This window comes from Oreochromis aureus, linkage group 12, assembly GCF_013358895.1.
Source record: "Oreochromis aureus strain Israel breed Guangdong linkage group 12, ZZ_aureus, whole genome shotgun sequence".
Classification (NCBI taxonomy): Eukaryota; Metazoa; Chordata; class Actinopteri; order Cichliformes; family Cichlidae; genus Oreochromis; species Oreochromis aureus.
The window spans coordinates 19,647,350-19,668,501 of NC_052953.1; the positions used below are offsets into that span (position 1 = coordinate 19,647,350).

Below are 21,152 nucleotides of genomic sequence, written 5' to 3' on the forward strand. Positions count from 1 at the left end.
TACTTTGGACATCTATTCCTGAAGACCGCTTTATTGACTTTCACACTCATTAGCTCATTAGAACTGCACAAATTCTATTTTAGTCTCATATACCACATTTCCATGCATGTTTGCACGTTTTTCAATAAATCAGTACACGTATTTCCAATTTTTCAAGTATAGAAGAGAAGCAAAAAAGAAATGAGGAATTGCACCGGACAGTATACATGTTATCATCTTTTTAATTTTTCTCTTGTCTTTAAATAATGCTTTTCGACCTGTTTTGAAAAAACACTGTTTTTAAAAACTTCTTATTATGCCGTTTTTATTATAACAGTTATAGCTGGTGAAGTTTTGAACACCGCAGAGTGCGCAGTCCTTTAGTGCCAGCAGGGGGCGGAGTTGGCTGGTTTTTGTGCACCTCTGGAGCCTTCTCTCCTGCAGCCTGCTGTGCTGTTTTGTGTGCATGTTGAGGCAGAGTGAGAGCGGAGGAACGTGTGCTCAGGTCCTTTTAAACAAAGATCCTGGACACTAGTTCGTGTGTGTGAGTGCTTGTGCTTGTTGTAATGTGACTGTTTTAGATCCAGCCTTCCACTGTTTGCACATATGAAAACGAGGTATTTATTTTTATTTATCCGACAGTCGTCATTCTGTTGAGTCAAAGCCATACCCGAAACCCCGGCTCGGCGTGGCTTTGTAAAACCAAGACTTTGTGCTTGTTTGATGTTATTTAGTTAGCTAGTATTAGTTTATTGTAGTTGGGAGAAGATGTCCACCGACTGCCAGAAGACCACCGCTAAGGCCATCCCGTCGATCAGGAGGGTGACGATCAACGACGCGGAGCACATGCCCCACGACTACTCCACCACCCCGGGAGGGACTCTGTTCAGCACGACCCCCGGCGGTACGCAGTGTTGTTATTTGTCATATTCATTCAAGAGTGCCGAGGAGATCTGCTCTGACTCCCGGACACACATGACTTGTACTTTTATTCACTTTGGAGCCGCTCTGTCTGTCTGCAGCGCTTAGGCTAACTCCATGAGGTCTGCTGTAGCTCTGCTAAGCTAACCGCTAATGCTAGCGAGCGAGTGTTTACTTGAAAAGAGGAAATGCAAAGAAATGCGGACTCTGAAGTAATGAGGGAACAGGTTGTTTAGACATGACGGTCTCAATTAAGATAGTGAGCCTCTGTCTCTAGCTTAGCTGCAGTCTAAAGTTTGGGTTCAAAGCACTGTTGTCACACGGTCAGCCAGTACTGCTGCTCCACCTTTGGTTTACTGTAGAGATCATTTAAATTCCTCTAGAGGTCCCTGCTTCTGAGGGCTGCTCACCTAAACGTGCTGCAGACACGAGGGTTTAACTCAGTAAAAGTAATCTAAAGAGTCAGAGCTCTCGTTTCCAACTTCCTTTAAAGGTAACACTGTGTAGTTACACTAAAAGGTGTCACTTCATCCTTTTTTCAGGGTTTTGTGCGTCACACAGTGTTAATAACTACCTTATAAAAGTAACCCTGGGTCATTATTAAACGGATATAACTATTTTTAAAAACCAGTATCAAACTGCTGAATAGGGACAGGGGACCTGTGTGTCTGTCTGACGATGAGTTGTTTTCATATTGTGATGTGTTCTCTTAATTGGTCAGGACACATTTCTTCTAAGGGAGATTATAAAGAATAGTATAATAAAAATATATTATATATCTGTAGGTAGCTCCACATATTTAGCAAAAACAATTTTTATATAGCACATTTCACTGCATGTAAGCTCAATGTGGTTAACAAAGAATGAGAATGAGAGAAACCTTATTAATCCCAGAGGATTGAGTTGTCATAGCAGCAGACAACAAAGCAAGTATTTCTATACTTCATGTAAAATAAGGTGTTAGCACTAATGTTTCTGGCATATTACAGGTATTGTAAGCACACAGGTGGTGTGCAAGCATAAGTTGTGGTGTACAAAAAGTGACAGCGTGCAGTGAGCTATGTTTAGTCAGGTTCAGTACATGTGGATCTGACTCAACTGGATGAGTTAAAGAGTCTGATAGCAGCAGACAGCAAGAATAAATAAATCTTTTGCTGAAAAAAAAAAAAGACAAAGTCATACCTGTGCAGGTTTACCAGGCTTTATGGCAGTGAAAACAGCATAAACAAAACAACAGCACCTATTAAGTGTAAGCCCGGGTAAATAAAGAGGTTTTAAAATATGTGCACAGTTGTAGTTGATCTCAGATCAGCAGGCAGCTTGTTCCAAAGAGCAGGACCACAGTAAGGAAAGCAGCCTCAGACTGAGGTCTGATTCTGGGAACAGTTAAAAGAGCTTTATTAACTGTACACGTGCAACACACATGTTGGTGATATATATAAACAAAACATTATTATTATCATATTAGAAATACTGTAAAAGTGCTGTTCACGAAGCTTTTCGTCACAAAGCTTTTCTTCAAGTTTAGTTGCGTTAAATCAGAAAGTAAATCAGTTGGATTTGTTTCTGCTCAGTTCATTATCACAACTGGGAGCCATCACATCACTGCCAAGAAGTGTGTGTGTGTTGTGTTCATTCAGAGTGGCTCATTGTGCAACGTCCTTCTAGTTACTGCACGAAGATCAGGTACAGACAGCAAGATTTTAAAGAAATGCCTGTTTTCATATTGTAATCACGTCTATTGTGGCACACAGGTCAAGTTAAAATACAGGAATTTGATGAAGCAGCTGATCCCAGTCAGTGCGAGTGTGGCCTCAGCATTTGATCTCTCAATGCTGCGCATCTGATAATCATCCTTCATTTTTCCCACCTGCGAACACAAAAGGTACCAGGATCATCTACGAACGCAAGTTCCTGCTGGACTGTCGCAGTTCTCCGTTGGCCAGGACCCCTCCTGCCAACCTGCCAGTCATCCCAGGAGTGACCAGCCCTGCCTCCAAGGACACCAGCAAGAACACTCGAAATGGAGAACTACTGAACAACAACACCGCTGCTCCGGACAGTAGCACTGCTGGTATGTTCACACCTATACACACATCACAGGATGGATGTAGCACTTAAAGTCCATCCATCTATTTTCTGCATTATGATGTAGAACTCATGCAAGCAATACAGCACTGAAACCTACAAATCATCATCCATCTCCACCCTGCATTATTTTATTGTATACTTATTTTTCTTTTCAAAGGTGATGACGCACAGTTTGAAATGGACATCTAGGTGAAGCCCAACAAAGCGCTGTGAAGAGAGGGGTACCGTCTCCCCCCCACCATCACCTACTCCATGTAGACAGAGGATCTTATCTCTGTCGGCCTCATTTTTTGGATCTGTAATTACACTTTCACTGTCTGCCTCAAGGTTTCGGCCTGGTTTATGTGTAACAAAAAGTGTGCCTTCAGGTAGTGGCTGCGAGTTTAAAACGAACACTGAGAAGTGCTTAACACCAACAGTGCCTCATCGCTCGGTAATAAAACAAGTCAGTGAAAATGAGAATCGAATTGTCCGAATTTCTAACCATTCCAGAAAGGTTTTCACTCGATGTGCTTTTATTTCAGTGCATTTCGCGACACCTCGATTTAGATACGGTCTGTCAGTATTGCTCTCACAAACGAGCGCTTCACCTGAAGTGTAAAGAATGTAAAACAGAAATTTGTAGATGACATTTTGAATCAGATATTTCGCTATTTTAGGGTGATTTTAAAAAAGAAATTAAAGCAAATACCATTCAGACTTTATCTCTGTGTCATGTGTTCACTGAGTATTTCTGTCAAATCACTTGTGTTTTTTCTAACTTGAACGGCGCCATCTGAAATCAAATAATGCTTTCGTTTCATGTCAGTGGTTTAGATGTTTAAGTGAAAAGCTAATATACATTTCAAAGTGACAAGTCTTTGACCACTAGCCTTGCAGCCTGCTGCACCTCCTGCGTCGCTCTGGTTCAGAGGAATTCCACGTGGAGCTCGCAGGAGGCTGATAACCTCAGTCAGTGGGCTGTTTAAAGAGAGGTCAATATGCAACTGTACAACACATCAGGCAGGAACTCCTTCCTTCCATTCAACATTTACGATTCCACTTCTGTCACTGGCACGTTGTTGATTCGCTTCACTGTGAAGTGCTTATGAACAAATGTGCCGGAATAGATGAAGGTGTTTCACTGAACTTCTCATTGTTTGATCTAAAAGATGTTTCACGTTTTTAAAATCTTACACACAGTAATGTGCAGAGTTTAAAGCCACCACTCATTTCTGTAACTTTTGATTCCAGACTTTCTTATAACATTTTAAAATGCTATGAACAAAGAATCAGTTTAAATTTGTGTCTTTTGGCACTTTGTTACTAGCTTTCATTACTAAAACAGATTTCAGTTGGATCGATGAAAAATCTCAAAGATAACACAGTTTGACAGACATAACATTGTATTTTTTGCATCAACAAAGTGATTCCAAAAGAGCTGAAAATGTGGTATTTCTCTGCATGAATCCAGTGCTTTAAAAAAATTTGATAAAACTGAACACGTGGAAGACAAAACAAGAAGTGTCAGCCCTAAAAAAAACTATTTACAACAAATAAACAGTATCTGAAAGTAATGTCCCCAAGAAATAGATAATCTAGCAAAAACCTGACGCAGAGATGTATCTGACCCTGCAGTTGATCCATCTACTGTTCACTGAAGCCTCATTGGCAATGATCTCAGTGGAAGGGGGCTGTGAAGAAGCCTTTATTAAGGAAGGGAAGTGGACTGACGATCAGTGTCAACAGGTGTGACAGAGTGATAAATACAGATTTCAGGTTCAAATCGTCATCACTGTGTACAAAGGAGGACAGGAGAGTCCAACACTGTCTACAGCCATCTGTGAAACAGGGTGGAGGCTCTGTCATGGGTTTTGGAGTTATGTGTGGTGTTGGAAATCTCATCAAAACTGAAATAATTCTGAACACAGAAAAGTCCTGTCAGATTTTTTGATACATTATGGAGTACCATATGGAAAGCTTGTGACTGACAACAGTTTTATTTTTCCTCATGACAATGATCCCAAAAACATAACCAGGGCGGTATAATCAATGCCAGATAGAGAAACACGCTGTGATACACAATCAGCCGCTGGCTGACCTCCACAGAGCCCAGATATCAATATTACTGAAGCAGTGCGGGATCTCAACAGAGAATATAAAAGAAGAGCTTTGAATGTCCTTTAAGAAGCCTTGAGAACTATTCTTGAAGACTACTTAAAGAAATAACAAGAAAGCTGCCAAAAAGGGTTCAGGCTGTGTCAAAGAATAAAGGTGCTCATAACAAATTTTGATTTTCAAATTCGTTAGAATTGTACAATTTAGTTTTTTGCCTACTGGATTTTTATGTATGTTTGCATGTAGCGTAAATGCATAAATCATTGCAACTGTTTACCACTGTCCCAGCCAAATATGAAGAAATAAGGGGTGGTCCAAGACTTTTGCACAGCACTGTAGCAATGAAACACACTTTCATTATAAATACTCGTGCATGTACAAATGCTTTTTTACTTTCAGCCTGTGGTGTAAGCGGCTCTGTAGAGAATCATCATTAGAATAAATATAAATAAAGCACAAATCTTTGAGTGGATTAAAACTCGATGCGCTCCGGGTTCTGCTATTTGTAGTGAGTCCTGATTGCAAAACTTACCTCTGCAAAAAAAAAAAAAAAACAGGGAAGAAAAGAAAAGAAAAACACGTGGACAAATCCTGAAATACAACTCGGTCTGGTCTTGTCTTGGGTGGAAGTGTGGATTGAATAGTTTCAGCTGATCACTTCCAGTCCGGCCTGTCTTTCCTCCACAGTAGCGTCACCCTTCAGGTGCAGTCTTTCCACTCCCTCCCATGAATGATCTCCTTGTCACCTTAGCTTCCTGGCTGTCCAACCCCCTCCTCACCAGGATAAACAAGTAGTACTACTGCCTTTTCTCACCCACCGGTCCATCCTTCAGTGTGGTTTGTGTTGTTCCACCCAGCGTGCCTGGCCAGGGAGGACGACGCTAATGACCTCTGATCATGTGTGCACTTTAACAGGACCAAGATGTGGATTGGGGAGGTGAGAAAGGCCAATATACTAAGTTGCTGGCTGCTAGCAACGGATTAAGAGGTGGATGCACACTCTGTATGAGAGCCTTTTATTTGTTAACCCAAACAGATCTGTGATCCATGGAACATTAAGAACAAAGTGTGCCCGTTTAGCTTTGTAGCTACTGCTGGGAGATTTAATGGAAGTGGCAACAAATTAAATGCTATTTAAGTCTTACACCAGATAAACTGGTGGTGCCGATATATATTTGTCTAATTTTTTACAAATAAATTAAGCGTGATTTATTTTTAACTAAATAAATAAATTTTCATTTAACTGTAAATTAAGAAAAAAACCTTTGTGACTATGTATGAGCCTTTTTTTAATGTTTAATAAAGTGTTTGTTAAGAATGTTCACCTTATAAATAAAAATATACACCAACAGGCGAAGAAAAATATTTTAAAACAACATAAAAACAGCACACTTACGTCAAAATAAAAAAATTTAATATACGTTTCATATTTTATGTACAGAATTTACATGATAATGCATAAATAACACAAAAGATAGAAAAATATTACAGTTTATCACCCAGTATGGATGAAATATATATACTTTGAGTCATTCCATCTCAATAACATTGATATTTTAGTATTAATTTATACATCGAAGCAATAAAAAACCCATCTGAGTTAAAGTTTATGGTCGGTTAATGTTCAGTTAATAGACGCAAAAACAAGCCAGGTTTTTGTGTTTAGGTGTAAGCTGGGGCGGTGATGGGGTGGGGGCTTCAGTGGCACCCGCACTCCTCAACAATCATGTCCTCGTGATGCCGCAGAGTCAAATCATCGTTCTCAAAGTACAGCATGGAGAGGGGGCTGAGACGGGTTGGCACGCAGGACGGGCAGGTCACTCTTTCTGGGTGGTGATGTTTCAAGAGGCTCTGAAAATGAAATAATTTACATGAATAAATGAGCAACTATAGGATTTTTTTATTTGGTTTAGAAATAGTTCAGTGAAAGTCTTTAATATGCGATCTTACCTGCATGTATGCATGGTTGGTGGGGCTGAAAGACTCGTCCAGGGGTGTAGGGCACTCTCCCTCACAGCGATATGCGTTGTAGCGCTTCGGATGCACAATCCACTCATCCCAGCCGATGTGGTCAAAGTCCACCCACATGTCTACTTTTCGGCACAGCGGTCTCTGGACCTGCTCTGCTGCTGCTGATGATGATGGTGCTGGAGCCACAGTAGGTGCAGGTACACCAGCTACTCGCATCCTTTCCATTCGGTTCCTTTTGTGACGCCGACTTTGAATGTCGCTGCCCTCTTTGTCCACGGACACATACTTGGAGTTCTCCACAGTGTGAATGAGACTGTACGCCGCATGGCCCTCCTTATGTTTGGAGAAGATGACCATCATGACCCGGTTTGTGGTTGGATGGGGGATTTTTCTCTGCCTCAGTCCTAAAGTTGTGAACAGAGACTTTCTGGTTTTCTCCACTCCATCCCCAGCGCCACTCCCATACTGAGTCTCAGGCTCTCCCGAAGCCTCTCGGCTCTGCACTTCGTCTCCCTGGTATAGCCAGTATTTTAAAAGACCGGTCACATTGAACACCTTCCAGGAGGACTTTGTGCTGCTGGGCGATGTGCCAAAGCTCCCTAAGAAAAGACGCTCCTCCTGGCACGATGTGTCGTTCAGGTTACAGCTCTGCTTCCGGGAGTGATATAAATCCACAGTGGCACGCTCAGAGGCAGAAAAAGCTGGTAGTCTGATCTGCAGCTCTGCCAGCTGGACAAGCTCACTGGTAGAGATGGATGACATGTCAAATGTGATGGTCCACTTTTCGCCCTCTTGATGGCAGCCTGAAAATGAGACACGCAAGTGAGACTTAAGATTCACACACTGGAGTCTGGGATGAATCTGGACAAACCAGATCCGTGGACAAATGTCAAAACACTGGAGTGAGAGGGTGAACAGGACAGGATGTGTATTGGACCCCCCTGTGCAAGGACGTCTGAGGGCTAATATACAACCTCCCCACATAAAACAGGGCAAGCCTTTAAAGTTGAATAAGCACTTTGACACTTGCTGGGTCGTAAAAGGGAGGGTCTGATAGCACAGACAATCGACCAGTCAAAGAGCTCCTGGAGGATTCAGTGCACAGAGAAACCAACTCATACATTAAATGGCAAAATTAACAACCAATGAGCAACGTGAAAAACATAATTCAGCTGTTTACTCACCTCTGGCCATCAGGCTTTTGACAGAATCAAAACTGTGCACTGACAGGCTGTCGCTTTGTGCAGTAACATCGCTGACAGCTACCAATGAGGAGGAATCAGCACTTCTGAAGGAGCGATACAGCTGCATCATGTACAGAGGGTATCCGCTGCGATTGGTTGACAGATTTCTGAATGCCAAACTGCTCTCGAGTCCCGTGTGATATCTGTGGCCCCGGGCGGAAGAAACCACTCCAAAAACACAGATGAAGACTATCAGGACTTCCATTTCAGCTGAAACTCACAAAGTCAACACCGGAATGAGAAGAGAGAGAAGCAGAGATCTCCTCCTTTACTCCAGCTGCTCTCAGGCTCAAATGATGCTCTGAGCAGACGGAGCTCCAGGCAGGCCTTTTATAGCCGCCAGCTGCCCTTTGATGACCCCTGGCCACTCCAGGCATCCGAACAGCCCCTCTGATCATCAGAGCACATCAGACAGCCAGAAAAAAAAGAAGAAAGTATTTATCCAAGGTCATTGTCCCATCAAATGAACTGTTCTTTCAAAAATCAATTTAAAAACAATTAAAATCTTGCACAGCAAATTTGCACCTTTCTATTTCCTTAATGCAAATAAAGTTTATAAGAATAAAATGGCTAATACAAAGTGACAACTCAATGTTGAAATGTAAAAACATGCTTTATTTATTAAGAAGCTGCAAGAAACATTTCTCTTAATTGCTGGTTCCAACGAGTTAGGATTATAAATATGTTTATAAAATAGTACACAGACACACACTGTGTGAATTTCAGTTCTAGTATGGATTAGTTTATAATTTATAGAAGCTGTAAAAATGTGCTGACTCAGAGAGACAGCTCCAAAGATTTAAACAGTAAACTACAGTTTAAGAGGTAAAGTTCATAACTACAAAGTGTGTTTCAAAAGTAACCAGGAAATAACAGTACAACGCTTTAAAGTAACACATTCATATCCCCCCCCCTAAAAAAAAAAAATGTCAGGGTTTCACATCATATGGTCCGGAAGCTCATCATCAAGAGGTCTGTGTGTATTAATTTATATAAAGACTTTATATGGAGGTCTGACTGGTTTCATCTGTTTCCCACTGTGCTGCTGCTGATGGCTCCTCTCATAAACCATCAAAGAAGTTCTTCACCTGTGGACAAACAGGCATACTAGGATCACAGCATATCAGAAACACATTAAACATCATCCATACAAAAACATGTCAGCTGACTGGCTCAAACACCCTCACATGCCCCACCCCAGGGTGGAAGATTGTGATTCACAACATCGGCGCAGTGCCCTCGTGTGGTTAACTCTGGCACAGCACCTTTTAGCAATAAATACTATTCAGTAGGTATTCAAGCACACCTTTGTGATAAACTGTTCCTGCACCTCTGGGTCACTCTTAAATTCCACACTGGCATCAAGTTTTAAGACGGGTATCTGCTTCAGCTTCTCAAAATGGATTCTGAAAGGAGAGAACAAAGCTGTATCACGCACTTTATGACATTAACAGCAGACCACACACTGCTGAACCGTCAGCTGTTCACAGCAAACAGCTGCAAGGAACCTGAACACAAGCACTGTGCCACCACTGTGTTTCAAAGTATGATGACCGTGCTTCCCTGAGCCTGGTTGTGCCAGAGATTTCTTCCTGTTAAAAGGAGGTTTTCCTTGCCACCGTCACCAAATGCCTGCTCATAGTCTGATTGTTGAAGTGTTCTCTCTATTGTTGTAGGGTCTTTACCTTACAATGCAAAGTGCCTCAAGACGACTGCTGTGTTATTATTATATTAAAAAAAAACCTGAATGATCACCTTAAAAACAAGAGTGCCCTCAGCATTAAAATATATCTATTAACTCAAATTAAAATGTTTTTTTTCTTACCACTCTGTGTGTTAATTCACCAGATTAACGATTTTCTGCAGCATTAAAGTCTTGTCTTATTTGTCACAGTGTTGCATTTTACTGTTATTTTTGTAACACTATTTTATGAATATCATCTGATAACATCCGTGATTGGAGTAAGTGCCACTTATAGGGATCTTTCTGTGTGGAAGAGGAGTCACATGATGCCTGAAACAGCCTGGCTTTGTTGAACTTCTTTCGTAGTACACCCCTCTGGTTAGGCGTGCGGCATAAATTACGATGGCAATAAATCACATAATCCAGAAAATCTGGGGTTAAACCTTAAGTTATGTCACCAAGCCCCAGGTCCTTCTTCACTGTACAGTTGACCCCTGGTATTTGGAGGGGTTAGGGACTACAACTGCCCGCGAATAGCTGAAATCCGCAAATACTTGAGACCCCCTGTAAAAAGGCTTATAACACCAAATATACCTTAAAGTATCAACCTAAAACAGCCACCAGCACTGGAAAAAGTCAAAAGATAATCAGAGCTGTGTAATCTCATTCCCACTCACTCTGTCGTTTTCTCAACCAGCCACCTCTCATGTTGAGAGTGCAATTTATCCAGATAATCCAGCTTCACGCCCTCCTCTTCTGCTCTTCCCCGACGCTGCAGGCGCTCCATGCATTTCTAAAAGACATGCATAACTGTTTGCGTGACACTAAATTACCTTGCACTCAGAGAACGAAATACTGAACTTCATGTGCCATACCTCTGGTGGGGCGCTGAGGTAAATTATGCCCTCTAGCTCCACCTGGTGTCCAAACTGCTCCACCAAGAGGGAATGCCAGTCCTGGTAGACGGCCCATTCTGTAGTGTTGATACATCCCAGCTCAAACATGTTCAGAGCAAAGATATATCTGAGAAAACATAATACAGGAGAATGAATTCTCATTATATCCTTGTCAACATTTTGCTTAGTTTGTTGAAAATATTTCTGGTAAATGTGACTCACTCACCTATCGCTGTAGACTGAACGCTCATAAACCTGGACAGGTGTTCCCTTTGACTGGAGGAGGCGTGCAGGTGGAGGCTGTAGCTGTGTTCTGAGCCGGCTCATGCAGGAATACGTCTGGAACGTGTATGACCAGCGCTGAGGGTCCTGGTACATCATCTGCAGCAGGTTGCTGACTGTGGTCTGTGGGGGCACACCTTGGCCCTGTCAAAGACACGAGCAGACAAATGTAAGCTGTATTATCCTGCCTTCCTTTAATTTTTGTAACAAATAAGATGAAGATGTGAATATACCCACCTTTGAGGTCTCACTCTCAATGTTCTGCCACTTGCTGACAGGTTCTGCCACCACCTCCCAGTCTGCACAAACTGACTGTAGGAGTCTCGCAAAGGTCGATTTTCCAACAGCTGTTATTAAAAAGCAGGTAATGCAGGAGATCAGCACAGAGACATACAACAGGAGATTCGTCTAACTGGGACAATCTGTAAACTCTTACCGATGTTGCCCTCGATAGAAACTCTCCTCACTCGAGCTTTTGCATCCGCAGCTGAACCTGACAGGCACCTCGAAGAAAATAAAGTGAGGTTTCCTCTCTTATTTGCCATAGCTCTCAGTACGGCTGTGTGTCCACCTCTCATCAGGGAGTCAGAGCTCTTCCACTGGATGCATGTAAATCTTCTGACCTGTGTGAAACCTGCTCGCTGATTATATATGCTGAACAGAGCGTACCGACAAGGCGCAGACATCCCGACAGGTAGTAAAACTATACCGGAAAATCACATTTACCCGCAGGTCATTCGGTGGGTAAATGAGTTACAAAACCTGTTATGAAAGTTTGCATCAAGTTAAGACAGACGTTAGCTGGATGCCCCACGTGAGGTAAGCTCGAGGAGCGTTCATCAGTAACCAAAGAAGAGCTAATGTTATAGCGGTGTGGATGCTAACACCGCTATAATGTTGAATTAATGGTCAACGTCCGTTTAATTCGGGTCAGGAAAAAAACAAAAACGACTACTACCGGCTCAAAACACATGTACCTATTTTACACATGCTACAAACAGTAGCGTTAGCAACGAAAACCACTTCCGGCTCACGTTGTGTACTTTCGCAATAAAAGCCTTTCAATATTTTGCTTAGCATAAACAACGAGGTTTGTGTAAACTGACAGCACAGTTTGAGGTGGCGACTACTTATAAATGCATATGTGTAGTATATAGTTATATATAGTAATACAGTTATATGTAATTATTACAATTATTTATAAATCTATTAAATGAGTATATAAGTGTACATTCTCTTGTGACAACGCGAGAGTTTATTTATTCTTTATTTATTTTTCACACTGAAATTTTCATACACATTTCAACTTTGGTGCTTAGCGTTTTTTGTTTGGGTTTGGGGTTTTTGGGGGGTGCTTACATTCGTCACGTTCGTGAAGTTTGTTTTTATTTTAAATATGTATAGTGTAGGTTTTCTGTATTCAGCATGTCTACAATAAAGCAAAACAAACAAACAAACAAAACAAACAATAAAAAAATCAAAATTAAAGATAATTATAAAATAAATAAAGTATCCTGTGTTCGGGTGCCTTTGTAGACAAACTTGTTTGATTTCATAAGCACAGGGTATGAGGGCGCCAGCATTAAACTCAAACTAAACAAAGATGTGTTGTAGGGATTTCCTAAATGTGTGGGCAGAGTAGTTACGTTGGCCTCGATGCATGTATAGGCTATTAAAAGGGAGAGTGTTTCACTAAACCTGATCATATATTTTTAAATGGACGCCATCAAAACACATCACTTGCTGACAAACAGCATGCTGATTGCTGCGGAAATCAAAGATAACCTGAAACACCAACAAAAGTCACTTCTTTGATTTTCTTGAACCCCTTTCAGAAATTCTTACCTTCACATAGTGTGGCAAAGCACCATTTCTTTACGCCAAAACACCTTAAATATATTAAATACTCAGCGTAATGGCATTAATTTTTCACGTTCTCCTCACGTTTCAGGACCACGGACAGCACGCGCTTCTGCGTTCGAAAATTAGCTCGTTGCCTCTAATCAGCAGATATTAGTGAGCGTCACAACTTCCCATCACACTACAGACGACTCCACCAGCTTTCTTAGTAAATGTGGCCCATACCCTATATATGATGTGCATATGACCGTAAACTGTAATATAATGGTGTTTATATGCAGCTAATGCATGTGGCAAAGAGTCCTCAACCAATCTTTAATAAATAGATACAAACTTTCCTATAAATTATTTTGCCAGATGAATATGAAAGATGCCATTTTCAAACTTAGCGGACACATTTACTCGAGGTATGTTAATGTAGTGAAGTAGATTTTGGGTAGTCTTTTACGTGATGTCCGCGAATGTAGCGTTAACATCCACACCTTCCCAGCTGATACTTATAAGAAACAGCTGTGCTTCACGACTACACGGAGGCATTTGGCATTCTTTTTTCCCCATCCAAGGTGGCCAAGAGTGTTAGGCGGCTAAGCACTGCAGCGCGGTTTCATTTCTTCAGGAAAGCTGCTTTTTTTTATTCTGCATTTTTATTTTATTTTTTTTTTAATTCAAACTACATACTTTTGAAAAGCCATCCAAAAAAATAAAAAAATAAATTCAATTATTCAAATCAACCGTCACTGACTTATACTGTTTGTAACAATATAAAAAGCATACAAATTGTCCTTAAAAAGTCTTCAACAGAGCACAATCACAAGTCATTTTAATTGACATTTCGTAGTAATTGTATTATAATCATAAAAACGTTTTCCAAAGTAAAAATACTCAACACAAACCTTGTTGAAATAGCTCTTAATTACCCTTTTCTTCGATCTTCATATCTACTTAAAATGCAAACATTCTGTTAAGTAACTGTGGGATTTATTGATATATGATGCCAAGAGACAATTTAGGTCTAATCATTAGTTCATAAAGATTAAAGTGCTGATCATCTAATCACTGATTGGCTGGAACATCAGTAGCTCGTGTTTCTGATGGTGATCCTTTGAGCCACCTCGATCTTGAAATCGCCAACACCTGACAGAGACACAGTGAAAGCAGATCAACGAAATCCTCGTTTGTGCATCACATTCTAATGTGTGTTTGCATGCGTGTGTGTGTCTCTACTCACCCTCAGTGAGTGCAGTGCCATCTGAGGAGAGGTGCCAGTATCTGCGGTCGCTTTGCCTGGCCTGCTCTCCATTCACCACACTTAAGAAAGGTCCCCACAGGCTGGACTCCTTCTCAAACCTGCCACACAGCATCGTCAGAGACTACTCACTGCAGCCAGTCACACGCAAGGTAAAATGCAATGGCATGAACTCACGTGAAGTCAGGATTTTCCTCCTTGAGCAGTTCAAGAGCCTCTAGCAGGGAGCTGCCCTTTGGTACATCCACCGAGTAATGTGCTGCCGCTCCGCTGGATGTCACCACTTCCACCATCACATTCACCTTGACCTGGTTTGGTGGAACCACTACAGGATCCAAGGGCTCAAGCACCAGAGTGTCTGCAGGAAAGATACACACATAACAATGTTAGTGGCAACAGACACAACCCAAAGTGGCCAAAGAGGGTAGAAATGATGCTGCACATACTATCCTCAGTTAGGCACTCCTTGCTTTTAACTGCCACGTAGGATGTTTGCTGGAGAGCAGGCAGAGTCTGAGAGATGGCCATGGGGTTGTGGTATGCGTTGCTTCTAGCAGCTGTCCTCATGGCCTCCATTGAGGCGGCACACTCTGCAACCTCACTGCCCATTGCTAACAGGGCCTTGAACACATCAAATAAACACACTTCAGCTGCAAAGATATTGCTCTGTAGAAGTCTCTGAAGAGAGAGAGAGAGAGAGGAAGGATCCTTACTTGAACTGCAAGGCCTGTGCTGAATTCATTGCCAATATGACCATCAGCCCTGCGGGAGGCTAGAAGCTTCTGCTTGATCTTGCTAAGAGCCGTGTCCAGCCCAGCAGCGTTCTGCATGTGAGAACCAGAGTCCTTCACACACTGGAGTGCCATTCCAGCCATGGCATACGTATCTGAGGAGAGAAATTGGATAAAATATTAGCACGACTGCATCATTACAGCTGTATTGAAAGCTAAAATACAAAGTGAAAAGCTTTTAACATTTTCACAGCATACTAATGTAGATGTTTAGTGAGAGCTAAGCTAGCAGTACAAAGGGTAACCGCTTCACCAGAGCAAACTGTGGCATAGACAAAGAACTGAAAGCTAAACTGTATGTAGAGCTTCCTGTTAAATATCCATCAGGTGGCCTCAGCTTCAAACTCAATGGATTTTGATCTGAAATGTAACACAGCAGTGAATATACTCCATGTCATCAGCGGTGAACTAATTTATCCTAAACCCATGATTGTTAGTAGGTAATAGCAGGGTGACTCCTGCATCATTATTTCACCTTTATTTTAACAGCTAAAGACACCATTAAGGCATGTTTCACCCACCCACACTCTCAGACTCTCCATGTTTGAACTGCTCATGTTCTGCTGCTTTGATGAGCTTGTTGGTCACATGGTTGTTGACCCTGACGCCGCTCACACAGAGAGCAAGCACACCCAGGGAGTACTGGTAATAGTTGGTCAAAGGGCGGTGGCTGACTGAATGAAGGAGAGAAATGCAAATGAAACCACATTACACTGAACCACAACTTCACAGCAATGTTTGAGAAATTATGAGGCATTTCACTCTGGATGAAATTAGAAAGTTACTCTATCCCTGCTAAATTCATAAACCATGAAATATGACCCCCGTCCTCTACATTAGGTAAACTCTGGTCAGATACTGTAGCACATCAAAAATGAGAGGATTGCTGAAAAATTTTATGACAACCATTGCCCTTCAAAAAAACCTTACAGTGCTCTTTCTCCAGCTCCATCTGGTTCTTCAGGTGTGTCAGCAGTGTTTGACTCCTCTCGTTCACAGTGAAGCTGACCGTGTTGAGATCATAGCAGGAGGACTTTAAAGCCAGGCTGTAGAGCGCCAGCACACCAGTCACAGGCTGACTGTTAGAGAGAGAGCTGAGAGGAGGAAAAAAGGCTCAGTAGAGAACATTGGGGAGAAAGGGGACTTCATAGAAAGTGTTTAAGTTTGCATAAGTGTGTGTGTGTGTGTGTGTGTGTGTGTGTGTGTGTGTGTGTGTGTGTGTGTACCTTTGAATGTCATTGTGCAATTCATTTTTTAGTCTGTTGAGGTGTTCGCTCTCCTTGGCAAGGTTGTGTTTATTGGAAAGGCGTAATGCCAAGTGGATACTGGGGTTAGGAAGTCCCTCCTGGCTCTCCAGAGAGCGAAGGAGATTCTTGTTGAGTGAAAGCAGCAGCTCAGTGTTGGAGCCTTCTGTATCTGAAATTTAACTTTATAGGTTTAAAAAAAAAAAGTCACCTGACACAAACGAAACCTATATAAGTATCTCTGCTCTGCTGCTGTTGACATTTACATGAACTTTTGAGAGTGTTGCAAAATCACAGCTGCTGCATCAGCAGTTGTGACAAACACCATATGCACTAAGTTACAGAATCATCACTACTGCGTTCAACACCCGCAGCAGATCAAGGCCAAAGAGGAGCCACATTCCGTGTTAATCCTGCACAACTAAGTAAACAAGCAACACAATGCATCACTCACATTCATTAAATACGCAATTGCAACATCTGTGAATGTCCAGACTCGTCAGTAAGTGTATTTGCAAACTGGGTTGCCTCAGAGCTAATGCAGCTTTAAAAAGTTTAGTATAGTTAAGTTTTCTTTTGTTTAATTAATTTGTAAAGACGTCTTTTTAAAGTCGGCCTACTTACCACATGGTATGGTAGAGGCAAAACCAATCAGTGCTGAGATTATCAACAAAGTTATCATTCTGGATAACCTGCTGGTTAAAACATACAAAAAGAAGGCACACAGACACAGAAAATGAATCAACTCGGCTAAACAGTTCAAGTTAAAAACAAAAACAGTAAAAGTAAAACAGATATACAGTCATTGCGGCTGATAAAAATGCAAGGAACTTTGAGGAAGGCATATACAAGTAATAGACAATAAATATAAAAATAACTGATTTATAGTGACATGGATTGTGTGCCAGCATCACTGCAGACAATAAGTATCACATGATTATAAAATCAAAGTGTTGTTTTGACATATCCTATAAACAGCAGCGTGTTACCTCCACGGATCGTCCAAAGTGAGGAATCACAGCCGAGTGACGAGACGAGCTGGGACAACAGCTTCTAGTATTTCACTGTCACATGACTGGTCATTTGCAATCATAACGCGAGAGGGTCCCTTTAAACGTCAGCTGACAGGAAATTAAGAAAAAAAATCTCTAATATTAAAAAATAAAATGCCAACACCATCTTGTCACTAGAGATCACTTTTACATTTCCACGACAACGTTTTTTGTTTGTTTGTTTTTTGGTCTTTTTTCTTTTTCGGAAACTACACTTTGTAGTACATCCACTGGAACTACATTTCCCACAATCCCACTAAACGTAACATGCGCACTTTCTAGAACCCTGACGACTGTTCTGGCGCGACTCAGTATTCAGAATAAGGAGCTAACGTCAGTTTGACCCAGCCTATCGTAGAAGAAGTCCACAGAGCACGGTGACAGTTAATTTTGGATCTTTTTCTATTCGACCGGGGTATCACGCGATTAGGTTAGTACGACTTTAGCTTGTAAAAACTGTTTTTGTGTACAAATGGGAACTCTCTAAAGGAGAATAAATAAGCTCTAAACGGAGGCGAGCTAACTAAACACATTTGTCAACAACAAAAACGGCAATGGGGCAGGGCAGCTGCACAACTCGCTCTTTAACGCCACATATTTTTGCTTAACTTGTGCAGAGTGGCTGTTCAGTGCAGGGATGAGGCTGTCGTGTGCTTACCTCTCATCTATTAATAACAGTTTTATCATTAACATGCTAACGGCAGTAGCGTTATAGCTAGCTAAATAGGCAGCTAGCGCGATGTAAACAAATAACATGTGCGTCATGTAGTTTGTAAAAAAAAAATTAAATTAAAAAAAAAAGCCTTTATCAGCTTAACTGACTGGTATCACTACTGATCTTCCAGATCAAAGTCGTTAATAGCTGCTTACCCGCGTAGCTCTTCAAAAACATTTAATCGATTGGGCCAGCATGCATCACCCTGCGCCCTCAAGCAGTGAGCTGAGCTGCCTGCCAGCCATGTATTCCTTTTCAGGCCCCACAAGCCTTCCCGACTTCGACCTCGGACCTTCAAATATGATTGAGGATGTACAGACAGCGACAGTCTCTAACAGGTATGTAACTGTTGCACTGTGCACTATTTGTTTTTGTTGTTGTTTTTGTTTTTCACCACATTTGTCAGACACGCTTTGGCTTAATTTGAAATATACTTTTATTTCTGAGCCTGACACAGGCATTTTCTGTGCCTCTATTCCACAGCAACTGGGAGACTAGATGCCTCAGGAAGCACAGGAGGAGAGCAGATGATGAGTAAGTGAGATATGAATTAAAAAAAGAAGAAGAAGAAGAATACAAGCATTTGGTAATGCTTGTCTTAGCCCTATATAAGTGTTAAACTATATGATTGTTTTATCAGGGGATGCAGTGCCAAAAAGAGGAGGTTAATGTTTGAGGCAGAAGTTGCTCCTTCAAATTTGAGCACTAGCACAGAGTGTGACTGGTCTGGCGCAAACAGCTGCTCTCCTCAGTCTGCACAGCAAGCCTGCCCTGCGGCTCCACAGTCCTGCACAACATCTAAAAACACCACTTTGCCGCAGACCTCTTCTTCCCTGTTCCGACTTGAGACGGAGAGCTCCTGCATGGAGATCGAGGCCGCACAGAGAAAACTTCAGGAGATAGAAGACAGGTATGCAATGTATAACATTTGGGAGAAAAAAAACAGAACAAAACACAACTGGTCATTTGTTCACAGCAGCTGTGTTGTGTTGTGTATTGTGTCTTTAACCTCTGCATAATAGTTTTATCTTCCTTTGTAAAACGAGTTGATTCTATTGCCAGTTCACCAACCCATATTTGTGATTGGTCAGCTGTTGCCAAGCCCTTTCATGTAAACATGCAGGGGAAACATTGGGTTAGCTTAAGAGATTTAGCTTCATATGCTTGCTTATCCTGATTGCGAATGATGGGTTAAGTGAAACCAGGTAATGGAGACATAATCCTGGGTATGTTGTACAGGCCCCGAAGCAGGTTTTGGTATGTAGAATAAGTAACCATAGTGATGTAACCCAGTAAAAAGTTCTGAAGTCTGAGCATTCGAGGTCAATCCTGAACGTACCTCTGTAAGCACAGGCCTCTGTTTATAATGTGCATACAATGTATATGTCAGGCCCACAGACCACCCTTCAGACTGTTTTGTATTTTCACTTATGTATTTACATTGTCAAGAACAATGTAAATACATAACATTTCCATTTATATCATTCAAAGTGGGGTTTTTTATCTGGCATTCAGTGTTGGTGAAGGTTTTGGGGGTTACATCACAAGAAAGAGTGACAACCCACAATGTACTATTGATGTATCACAGAATAACACTGGAGGACGATGAGGATGAAGATCTGGATGTAGAGCCAGCTCCGAGACGCCCGGTGCTGGTGATGTCTGACAGTTTGAAGAAGGGTCTGCAGCAGGGCATCAGTGACATCCTCCCCCACACAGTAGCACAGTCTGTGTATGTTCTCTTTATTTTGTTATTGGAACATTTAATGGTGATTTTTAAGTAATGAATAGAAATGGATATACTTTATTGTCCCTCATTAGGGAAATTCAGGTGTTCTAGCAGCAAAGCGACAGGCAGATGGAGCATGCAGATTCACACAAAAGAATATAAAATAAAAAGCAAGAAATAAGAGACTGTACCGGGAAATTTACAACATAAGAAGGAAAAAAAGAAAAAACATTAATGATGTGAGACGGACTGCAAATATTGTTTTCAACTGGCAAGAGTTTCTTGATTAAGAGTCAGAGCAGTTGGACTTCTTTAGGGATGCTAATATTTGTGTCACCTTCGTCTTTCTCACACTTTAGGAGCCGTTCCTGTATGGAGCTGGTGCTATGGCGGCCACCAGAAGATCCCTTCAGTCAGAGACTTAAGGACTCATTACAAAAACAGCGCAAACAACAGACCGCGTGTCGGCAGACTCCAACTCCATGTCCATCTCCCAGTCCTCACAGTCCCCTTAACCCCTCAAGTCCACCGGCAGACACACACTCTCCTCTGTACAGTTTCTCTGTGGCCCACAACTCTGGGGAGGAGGAGATGGAAATGTAATAGTGTTTCTCCACAAAGTGATGCCAAAATGAAAGACTGGACACTTGTAGCCAAGTGAAAAGATTTAAAAAGGCGTGGAACAACTTCAGGCTGGTCAGTTTGCCTTTATATGGATATTGTGAAGTTTTGAACAGTTTGTGAAGCGCATCATTTTCTTTGCAGCAATTTATGTTTTCTGACTTTAATCCCATTCAGTCCCACTTGTAACATAATAACTGACATAATCTCCAAAGTCTGTCAACAAGTAGCCTTACATAATACTTCGCAGTATTGTTTCCCGTAAGAAGTGAAATGACTTTTACGTTGCCAAAGCCTGGCCAGCACTACGCTGATGTGTTGTAAATATGATTATATTTCTTAAACATGAGCGAGGAGTATCTGGATTTTCATCTTCTGGACGTTAACATTTGGTCACATTTGCTTGTGGCATGCCTTCCTGCTTGTAGTAATACTTCTGGTGGAGAGATCATCTCTATTGCTCAGCAAGTATGCCATTAGGGGAGCTCGGAGGAATTTATAAAGTCATGGAAATGCAGATTTTTATGGTTTGACTGTATTTTCATATGCACATGACCAGAACTTCAGCTAGCCATTGGGTGCTATAAACTTTATATTTGTTTTTTAATAAATGTACAGTTTTCATGTGTATATTCTGCCCAGTTTTCATTGGATGAAAGTGCTTGAATCAGGCAAGTTTGTGTGTGTGACTGTGGCTTGTAGCTGCGCCATAATATTGTAAGTACCAAT

The 21,152-nt window shown here is 41.6% G+C and overlaps 5 protein-coding genes across 11 annotated transcripts; 2 read left to right on the top strand and 3 right to left on the bottom strand.

The window, feature by feature from the left end:
- Positions 1 to 411: 411 nt before the first annotated feature.
- On the top strand, positions 412 to 3,695 carry LOC116332504 (eukaryotic translation initiation factor 4E-binding protein 1-like). 3 transcript variants are annotated; one of them, XM_031755491.2, is made up of 4 exons: positions 412 to 596; positions 738 to 883; positions 2,786 to 2,974; positions 3,149 to 3,695. In XM_031755491.2, the coding sequence occupies exons 1-4, from the start codon at positions 586 to 588 to the stop codon at positions 3,178 to 3,180; spliced, it is 378 nt and encodes a 125-aa protein (XP_031611351.1). In that variant the 5' UTR covers positions 412 to 585; the 3' UTR covers positions 3,181 to 3,695. The 3 variants fall into 3 exon arrangements, with proteins under 3 accessions (XP_031611351.1, XP_031611352.1, XP_031611353.1); XM_031755492.2 differs by having other exon boundaries at positions 413 to 596; positions 714 to 883; XM_031755493.2 differs by having other exon boundaries at positions 413 to 596; positions 728 to 883.
- A 2,829-nt stretch (positions 3,696 to 6,524) lies between these two features.
- On the bottom strand, positions 6,525 to 8,762 carry spaw (southpaw). The gene is made up of 3 exons (XM_031755446.2): positions 8,244 to 8,762; positions 7,039 to 7,862; positions 6,525 to 6,939 (listed from the first exon to the last, which is right to left on the bottom strand). The coding sequence occupies exons 1-3, from the start codon at positions 8,506 to 8,508 to the stop codon at positions 6,787 to 6,789; spliced, it is 1,242 nt and encodes a 413-aa protein (XP_031611306.1). The 5' UTR covers positions 8,509 to 8,762; the 3' UTR covers positions 6,525 to 6,786.
- A 135-nt stretch (positions 8,763 to 8,897) lies between these two features.
- On the bottom strand, positions 8,898 to 12,204 carry dguok (deoxyguanosine kinase). Its single transcript, XM_031755517.2, has 7 exons — positions 11,602 to 12,204; positions 11,403 to 11,512; positions 11,110 to 11,309; positions 10,863 to 11,010; positions 10,665 to 10,780; positions 9,610 to 9,709; positions 8,898 to 9,391 (listed from the first exon to the last, which is right to left on the bottom strand). Exons 1-7 carry the CDS (start codon positions 11,849 to 11,851, stop codon positions 9,365 to 9,367), a joined length of 951 nt encoding a protein of 316 aa, XP_031611377.1. The 5' UTR covers positions 11,852 to 12,204; the 3' UTR covers positions 8,898 to 9,364.
- ccdc117 (coiled-coil domain containing 117) lies at positions 11,801 to 21,053 on the top strand. Of its 4 annotated transcripts, none has more exons than XM_039620462.1 (6): positions 11,801 to 11,859; positions 18,333 to 18,411; positions 18,557 to 18,607; positions 18,714 to 18,983; positions 19,662 to 19,805; positions 20,162 to 21,053. In XM_039620462.1, exons 1-6 carry the CDS (start codon positions 11,817 to 11,819, stop codon positions 20,403 to 20,405), a joined length of 831 nt encoding a protein of 276 aa, XP_039476396.1. In that variant the 5' UTR covers positions 11,801 to 11,816; the 3' UTR covers positions 20,406 to 21,053. The 4 variants fall into 4 exon arrangements, with proteins under 4 accessions (XP_039476396.1, XP_031611317.1, XP_039476397.1 ...); XM_031755457.2 differs by lacking the exon at positions 11,801 to 11,859 and adding an exon at positions 17,547 to 17,788 and having other exon boundaries at positions 18,204 to 18,411; XM_039620463.1 differs by lacking the exon at positions 11,801 to 11,859 and adding an exon at positions 17,547 to 17,788.
- tcn2 (transcobalamin II) lies at positions 13,819 to 17,369 on the bottom strand. 2 transcript variants are annotated; one of them, XM_031755458.1, is made up of 10 exons: positions 17,296 to 17,369; positions 16,931 to 17,001; positions 16,289 to 16,478; positions 15,993 to 16,156; positions 15,584 to 15,736; positions 14,985 to 15,157; positions 14,718 to 14,892; positions 14,449 to 14,629; positions 14,254 to 14,372; positions 13,819 to 14,159 (listed from the first exon to the last, which is right to left on the bottom strand). In XM_031755458.1, exons 2-10 carry the CDS (start codon positions 16,986 to 16,988, stop codon positions 14,098 to 14,100), a joined length of 1,275 nt encoding a protein of 424 aa, XP_031611318.1. In that variant the 5' UTR covers positions 16,989 to 17,001; positions 17,296 to 17,369; the 3' UTR covers positions 13,819 to 14,097. The 2 variants fall into 2 exon arrangements, with proteins under 2 accessions (XP_031611318.1, XP_031611319.1); XM_031755459.2 differs by having other exon boundaries at positions 16,931 to 16,998; positions 17,296 to 17,310.
- Positions 21,054 to 21,152: the final 99 nt, after the last annotated feature.

Bases quoted from the DNA above. Each gene is read 5' to 3' on its own strand.
- LOC116332504 (XM_031755491.2), top strand. The intron at 884-2,785 runs GTACGCAGTGTT...CGAACACAAAAG, and splicing joins GTTCAGCACGACCCCCGGCG to GTACCAGGATCATCTACGAA. The intron at 2,975-3,148 runs GTATGTTCACAC...TTCTTTTCAAAG, and splicing joins TCCGGACAGTAGCACTGCTG to GTGATGACGCACAGTTTGAA.
- spaw (XM_031755446.2), bottom strand. From the start codon at position 8,508: ATGGAAGTCCTGATAGTCTTCATCTGTGTTTTTGGAGTGGTTTCTTCC. The intron at 7,863-8,243 runs GTGAGTAAACAG...TCTCATTTTCAG, and splicing joins CAAAAGCCTGATGGCCAGAG to GCTGCCATCAAGAGGGCGAA. The intron at 6,940-7,038 runs GTAAGATCGCAT...TTTCATTTTCAG, and splicing joins CCAACCATGCATACATGCAG to AGCCTCTTGAAACATCACCA.
- dguok (XM_031755517.2), bottom strand. From the start codon at position 11,851: ATGTCTGCGCCTTGTCGGTACGCTCTGTTCAGCATATATAATCAGCGA. The intron at 10,781-10,862 runs GTATGGCACATG...CATGTCTTTTAG, and splicing joins ACCTCAGCGCCCCACCAGAG to AAATGCATGGAGCGCCTGCA. The intron at 9,392-9,609 runs GTGTGCTTGAAT...GTTTGTCCACAG, and splicing joins AGGAACAGTTTATCACAAAG to GTGAAGAACTTCTTTGATGG.
- tcn2 (XM_031755458.1), bottom strand. From the start codon at position 16,988: ATGATAACTTTGTTGATAATCTCAGCACTGATTGGTTTTGCCTCTACC. The intron at 15,158-15,583 runs GTGGGTGAAACA...TTCTCTCCTCAG, and splicing joins TGGAGAGTCTGAGAGTGTGG to ATACGTATGCCATGGCTGGA. The intron at 14,160-14,253 runs GTGAGTAGAGAC...TGTCTCTGTCAG, and splicing joins TGGCACTGCACTCACTGAGG to GTGTTGGCGATTTCAAGATC.
- ccdc117 (XM_031755457.2), top strand. From the start codon at position 18,269: ATGCATCACCCTGCGCCCTCAAGCAGTGAGCTGAGCTGCCTGCCAGCC. The intron at 18,412-18,556 runs GTATGTAACTGT...TCTATTCCACAG, and splicing joins ACAGCGACAGTCTCTAACAG to CAACTGGGAGACTAGATGCC. The intron at 18,608-18,713 runs GTAAGTGAGATA...TTGTTTTATCAG, and splicing joins AGGAGGAGAGCAGATGATGA to GGGATGCAGTGCCAAAAAGA.